This window comes from Trachypithecus francoisi, unplaced genomic scaffold (assembly GCF_009764315.1).
Source record: "Trachypithecus francoisi isolate TF-2019V2 unplaced genomic scaffold, Tfra_2.0 Lachesis_group6, whole genome shotgun sequence".
In the NCBI taxonomy this organism is placed as follows: Eukaryota; Metazoa; Chordata; class Mammalia; order Primates; family Cercopithecidae; genus Trachypithecus; species Trachypithecus francoisi.
In genome coordinates this window covers 32,331,022-32,338,883 of record NW_022681471.1, presented here as the reverse complement: position 1 = coordinate 32,338,883, position 7,862 = coordinate 32,331,022, and the positions used below count along the sequence as shown (strand labels likewise).

Genomic DNA, 7,862 nt, shown 5'->3' with positions numbered 1-7,862 from the left:
GTAAACAGTGGCTCACGCCTGTAATCCCAGCACTTTGGGAGGCCAAGGCAGGTGGATCACCTGAGGTTGGGAGTTCGAGGCCAGCCTGGCCAACACGGTGAAACCCCGTCTCTACTAAAAATGCAAAAATTAGCCGGGCATGGTGGCTATCCCAGCTACTTGGGAGCTACTCGGGGGGCTGAGGTATGACGGTCGCTTGAACCTAGGAGGCAGAGGTTGCAGTGAGCCGAGATCGTGCCCCTGCACGCCAGCCTGTTCAACAGAGTGAGACTCTGTCTCAAAAAAAAAAAAAAAAATTCTTGAAACCCTTCCCAAAAGGCCTTAGATTTGGGAATAGGAACTGTGTATTAATAGGGTTCAGAACCACCTGGCAAAGATAGTTGAGTGTCATGGCTACACTGCACTTAAAGCTGAGGGAGGAGGGGAAGGGGTATGAATGGTATTAAGGAAAGTGAGAAGAGAGAGACAGTTCCATTTAGTTTCTTAAAGACACTTATACACAGTCAAAATGATTCATGATGCACAAGAGTTTGAGGGCAGAATGACAATGATATGTGATCAGAATAACCAGATGAGGCTACCCTGAAAAAAAGTGACATTCAGGGCTTAATATTACTGATGAGGTACAGTGCAAACTGGGCTTGGTTTTGATCTTCCAAAAGGCATGCTGCCATAACATCCATCTGCCCCACAAGTGGGCTGGATAAACTCAAGTTATTTTAAGAATATTGAAGAATATTTATAAGGCAACTACATACAAGATAGAAGAGTACAGAAGTCAGATTTCTGTAATCATTTAATGTAAGGCATGTGCTTTGAAAAAATCTATTGTTTCTGCAAAAGGCAGGATGTATAGTGGTTAACTGCATGTTCTTTGGGGGGCAAATAGAACTGGGCTCAAATGTTCATTTTGCCACTTAATCCTGTGTGACTTTGGTTAAGCAACCAACTCGAGCCTCAGTTATCTCATCTGTAAACTGGAAATGATACCCCCAACCTCAGACAGTTGGTATATTAAATGAAATAACGTGTTTAAAGTGCACAGCACTATAACTGCTCAGTAAAATTATGGCTTTTTCCTACTAAAGATGCATTGTATGGCAAGATTTCTCACATTCATTATGCATACCTCTTGAAATTAAAGGGACCCAAACTTACACTGCTATCAAAATACATGCAGACAGCAAAAACAAAGGAAAAACATTTCATCAGAATTCTAAAGGCAGTTCTGGCATTCAAAAAGTATACACATTGAACTTAAAAAGATGACCCTCCAAATTGACTTTCTAGATACATTGTAACCCTCACAGCAGCATATATGGAACCACTCCTCCTGATGATCAGTCAACTTAAAGTGCTTATTTCAGAGGCCTCGTGAGGTGGCAGAGTTATGAAGGCCATTTTTTTTTGACTTAATTACAAGCTATTAAATGTCTTTCAGAAAATGAAACCCTATTATTCTGGAACTATAGAGGGAGCCAATGTCTAATTCCTTCTCCCACCAAAAATACTTCTTATGTAAAAAGGAGTATGTTTATGTATGTGTTGTCGTTTTATCCAATTATATAAAAATTGAGCATTAGACTGGATTGCAAGGAATTTAAAGGAAATTCAGAAAATGGATAGCTCGTCCCCTTGCCCCACCATATCCCTGAGGTATATCTCACTCAGAATGAAATGAACTTCAACAATGAGTACAGTTCATCAATGCAGACAGACATACGCTGAAAGTACATTTGTTAAGATGTTCTTACATTTGTTAGATTTCCATATTTTGTTTTTGATGTTTTCCTGTAATTTCCATGACTATGTAGGTCCCCCTATTTGAGGTGTCTGTACTAAAGGTTCTGTACTAGCGCCTTCCTAATGACAGGACTTGGTTAAGTTGCAGATCTATGAGATCCTACGATTCCTGTTGACAATCCAAGAGACTAGAATTTAAGGAACTTAGGTTATACAATTAACTCTAAGCTCTTAAGGCTGAGCATATAGAATAAAAATGAGGTTATCCATAGTGGCATGAAATGTATGATCTTTATTAATTTTTAATCCATCAATCTAAAATCACACATACTAGATCAAACAGAAGTACCACAGTATGCTTTATTTTGCAGGTAGTAATTGGTTCTCTAAATTGATACATCCAAAACTTTAGTTAGCAGCAAGCATCAGTTCTTCCAAAGCAGCTTAGGTGAAAAACAATTCTTTACATTCACCAGTTCAAAGTCGTACTGTCTGATCCACTGTTGTATTGACATAAAAATGAACCCAGTAGGCAAAGCTAATTAAACACTCAGCTCATAGATGTTGAGCTTCCTTTATCTTATTGGAGTTGAAGCAGTTTTTAACCCTCTGTTAATATTCTGTATTTTAATTCTCAAAGAATTAAACACACATATTTTCTAATTAATTAAGATAGAGCCATGATAACTATTGAGGAATTAGTGATATTAGTCTCATACCCAAAAGGTAGAACACTTTTAAATGAACCCATAATTTTGAATGTATCTGAATTTCCAATTTATATGCTTAGCAAGGTCACAAGCTGGATTTAATTAATCTGGCTTCTAGACAATCATCTCAAAAATATGTATTGAAATGAAGCCACTGTTTTTTATGATGCTATCAATTTAACCAAATGCTTTTATAACAGATAAGCAGTTGTTCTCAAAAGAGAACACTTTAAAAGAAAACATTCTTTACATACTTAGCAAATAGAGGAGAGTGTGAATCTGCATGTCAGAGCTGTAGAGTTCTAGAGGAGTTGTAATTGAGCAATCTAACTTTCTACTCCAGTTTTTGAGATGTACATGTTTTCGAGATGTACATGTTTTTGAGATGTACATATAGAGAAGGCAGTAAAGAAAGATCTTGATAAATTTTCTTTAACAAAATTTTGTAATTCCAGTTATTGACAAAGGGTTCTGGCATGAGTTAATGGCAGCAATACAGTGGTGAGCTTCTGCATTGTGCTGAGAGGTAGATTGGGACTTAATCCTTGGATTGAATAACCAACTCACTTTATTTAAGGTTTAGGCTTAAATTTTTTAATCCAAAAAATATTTTCTGAAGTGAAGGCAGATCTTTGGGAACTTTTGTTTTTAGTTAAATATAGAGATAAAATAGCTTGATAAAATAAACATCTGCCTTACACTAATGACAGGTGTACAAAGCAGCCATTTGAACCCCAGACAACTTCAACACTGTGCTTCCAAATAAAAGTGCAATTGAACAGCTGAACCAATCAAGCAGACACGGGGATGAGCGGTCTCTAGTACCTTACTCCAGAAGCCAGAGCTATTAGCGGTCCCTACAGGGATATAAGTCTACATCAAGATCAACAAATGTACAGAATAATCTTGGTCCAGCTTTGGCTAGGCAGGCATCTGACTGGTGACATATCAGGGCCCACTAACCTCTAGAGTAAGCACTTGTTGCTGTGAGAAAAAAGAAATCAATATATTAAAAATATCAACTAGAGCATATTCATGTAGGGAATGGGAGAGTGCAGGAGGCACACAAACAAAGTATATAGAGTTTTTGTTTTCAGTGCAGGATAAATGAACCTTCTTAACAAGTTAAGGCTCTGAGGGAAAAAATCTTTCTAAACCACAACCTTAATAAACCATAACCCATACAGGTGTTCCAAATCAACACCTTTTTAAAAAAAGCTGAAGGTCTTACTTCATCCTTCAGTATAAATGTCAAGTCTGAGATAATCAGTATATTCCAAACTCCAGAAAAAAAAAAAAAGAAATTTCCTTGTTAAAATATAGTAGCTATTAACAGTGACGAAGAAAACAGCCAAACTTTTGCTATTAATACGATATCATGAAGCCATTTCTTTCTTAACAAAAAAAATACAGATTTAAATAATGCTGATCAGGAGGTGGGGAAAGGAAGTCTTATCATGAACCAAATTTCGTTTCTGCCACTAATGAAAATGAATCCATTATATTCTTGAATTTATTTCCTGAAGCACGTTAAATTCTTTAACACCTTTGATTTTGCAAATAACATCAAAGTAGTAAAATATAAGTAACTGTAACATATAAAATTACACATCAGTAAAAATGCTTTCATAATTGGATCCAGGGGCCTAAAATCATTACTAACTTAAAATATTCTAAGCCACAATTTTTCTTTTAATTATACTTTAACAAAGGAAGAAAAAAAGCAAAAGAATTGGTCCTAATATATTTTCTCTTAAATAAGTGTACTCATGCCCAAGTTAGCTAGCAACTCACTTAAGTTTGTCTGCATATCTTAAACAATCTATTGCACAGCATGTCCTGGCTTTTAGCCAAAGGAAACGTAACTTCTAATTGAAAACAAAACAAAACAAAACCCACTAGATTTAATTGATTACACAGACTGATAACCAGTACGGCTTTTCCTTCTTCCAATCATATAAGAGATAAAGACAACAATTATAAGGAAGCCCAAGGCCACACCCACTGCAACAGGAATAAGAAAGTTGAGGTCAGAGTCAGCAGAACATTCTTCAGCTGTTAGAAAAGAACAGACAGCAAGGAAAGGAAATTAGTAAAGAATGCAATTAAGTAGTAAAAAGCATGCGAGAAACAAGCATTTTTAAAGTGTACATAGCTTAGTCTTTTATAGCATTACCTCTATTTTATTTGCTCAATATCTCATTATCGCTTTATTTAAAATCACACGAAATTCCTCAGTACAAAAAGCAGAAGGTAAGGGAAGAACAGGAAGGGCCCAAAATAGAGAATTGTGCTTGCCTAATATGGGAAGACTTTAGGTTTGATTATCTAATGACACTGGGTTAAGGAGTCATCATCTTCACTTAAAACCACTGCCTGTGTATTCCCTACTCTCTTTCTCCTTTGTTACACCTATAATTAAAGTATAATAAGAATTCTGTATAAGTAATAAAATATAAGTTAAAAAAGACTTAGGATCAAGAATGCAGTATATATATATACACACACATATGCACACACACATATATGTATGTATATATATATATTTTTTTTTTTTTGCACAGGCATTAGGTAGCTAGCAGGTTATACACAATTACTTTTAGCTGAGCAGTGGCCTGGAAGAATAACAGCAGTATTTAATTCATTGCAGTCCATTCCACCGAACCACCAGGAAAGCAACATGTGCAATGTAGATTTTGAGTTCTGGATTCAGACAGCACTGAGTTTAAATCTTGACTCCTTCCAGTACTAGCCAAAGGACCTTGGGCAAGTTATTTAAATGGGGCCTCACTTTCCTCATCTGTAAGAGGGGGATAATACCCGTAAGGTATTTGAGGATTAAATACAATTTTATTTCTAAAGCACCTGATACACATCAGGAGGTCAACAAGTGTTCCTTCTCTTCTCTTTTCCTCTTATGCTCATGGTCCCATCTGAGAAGGATTAGGTTTTGAAGTAGCAAACAGAGATTAAAATAGGAGTGTTTTGGTATATTACTATTGAAAACGTCCATATTAGTATTAAAAAAAAAAACTTAAGCAAAACATAGTATGGAAGCCCAAAGTGCCCAATTCTGATCTCATAATTTCAAGTGTAAACCAGCTGTTGTTTTACTGTTGAGTGAGTAGATTTCATTAGGGGCAGTTTTAATCAAAATGCTAATAATAGTTTTGTTGCCCACTTGATATGGAACCTCAATGAATTTCACTCCCCTTTCTGTAAATAATCGTTAAGGTCATTTCCGGTAATAGCTAATGAAATTAACAAAATGTGTTATCTGGTGTGATTTATGATTAAGCAATGACTTGTACTTTTCTTCTAATTTTAACTTTTCCTCCTCTTGTACTTTTGCCATTCATAAAAATGTTGCTACAGTTCTGAGTACATAACACTCATTTCAGTAAGCACACATTAGCCTATGTTGAAAGAACTTACTATATTTTACTGAAAGCTCTCAAAGACTGAGAGCTGGGTAACAAGATACACTGTATTGTTAATCAGGAAGTTATAGAAACTCTGATCATGCCCATATATACATACAATGGGTTAATAATACTTCAACGCGGAAGTCTTCTAGTCTATTAATCTTCCTTATCTATGTTTCATATCTGTGCCACTCTTATACCACAGAATATGCTTCAACAAGGGCTGATTATCTAGTTCATTTTAATGCCAAAAGCTTCTCTTTACAACCCTATCTATGCACTGTCCCACAGGGGCCATCTTGAAGAAACAAGAGCCTAGTTGCTATTGCTTCACTGCCTCCCTTCTGAGATTGCTGTTAGCTTACATTTCATAAGTACCACTCTGATGACAACACTAAATAGATTTTAATGCTCCAGAGATCAACAAGATGAGGTAGAGAAACACAACACAATCTGTCCTAATTAGTTCATAGAATATTTCTATCTTTCAATACCAATCAGGCATCCAAAGAAGAACAAAACAAGAAACAAAAAAGCAAGTGGTTAAATATGCTTGAATCTTTTCAGTCTATATTGCTGAAACACAAACAATTCTCTTAAAAACTCTAATTATGAAGCCAGTTTAAGTTCTGTTGTAGCCTCTTGGGTCTGTATCATCCCTAGGGAAAAAATCACAAGCCTGAGGTACTAACTTCATGCTTAACTTAAACTCAGAGAAATCATCAGAAGTCACATAACCTTTAAAATGCTGATGGTCCTGAGGACATTCTCTACTTTATTCAACTGAAAACCAAGTTTAAGCACATCTGATGGGTATTTATACCACATCAATATTTATTTAATGAACTTTATACAAAGGCACATTGATGAGTTTAAATCACTATAGTCCTTATACACTGAAACAGAATACCAGTCGTGAAATGATATTTATTAATTCCATTAAGACACAACTACATATTTTATTCTTATAATGGCCATGTTAATAAGTTCAATGCATACTTCAAAGTTAGGATCAAAATTTGGCCAAGGCTTCTTAAGATAGACCTTAAAACATTGCACATCGATGTTCCTTTGAACAAGTTTGTCTCCAGGACCAGTAAATATGACACTTTGGATTTTAAGCTTATTAAAGAGAACAGGTTTTATTAAATAAAGACTGATATCAAAATGCTGGGATTGATAAAATAATTAAAGTTTCAACATATCAATTTTAAGAAGCAAAGTGTTTCAACAACTGAGAGGTAAGAAAACCTTGTTATTTGCATGTATTTTTATATAATCAATCAGGTTGCAGATTCTAAAATTGCTCATATCCAGCATGATGGCGCTTGAGACCAATAAAATAAGCCAGCAACACTAGAATAAGTACTCCTGCCAAGGCTGCTCCCACTGCTATGGGCACAAGGAAGTTGTCGTCATCTGCACTGCAGTCTTGAGCTAGATGTGGAGAAAGGACAATTGAGAACAGAAACAGTGACAAACTTTCAAATCTGTGTATTTTGAGTAAAATGACAGCACTTCCTAACATGCATATTTTGTTTTTTTATACCAAGGTAACAAGTCATTGGCATTCATTATCAGCAAATGAGATGTTCCACAAAAGTGATTTTCCAAATAACCAAATAATACACTTTTAAGTACCAAGTAAAAATGTAGTCATTTTGGAGGAAAAATGTATAACATGGTCACATACTTCCCAGATTTCTTAAACAGAACATAATGAACAAATATAATTAGCCTTGCCTTGATGATCAGGCCGTGAGCTTTCAGAGGCAAACTGTTATGATGTCGAAGAAGCACAGTGCTTCAAATATTGCAGATTGTTAAATATTAACTCACTGAATGAACAACTATACAAAGCAGACATAAGAACTCAATACATTACAATCTGGGGTCATTTACTAATGGGAAAAGAGATATAAGCGGGCCCTGATGACATAACTGTTTGCCTCAAGATGCTCAGTCCTAGTGTGAGAGTCAGACA

At 35.6% G+C, this 7,862-nt stretch overlaps 1 protein-coding gene across 1 annotated transcript in view; it reads right to left on the bottom strand.

Moving 5' to 3' along the window:
* Positions 1-2,015: 2,015 nt before the first annotated feature.
* LAMP2 (lysosomal associated membrane protein 2) overlaps positions 2,016-7,862 on the bottom strand; it is a 43,327-nt gene continuing 37,480 nt past the window's right edge. The window contains exon 9 of the mRNA XM_033201765.1: positions 2,016-7,315. Within this exon, the coding sequence (XP_033057656.1) occupies positions 7,176-7,315 (140 nt within the window). The 3' untranslated portion in view covers positions 2,016-7,175. The remainder of the gene's footprint in view (positions 7,316-7,862) is intronic.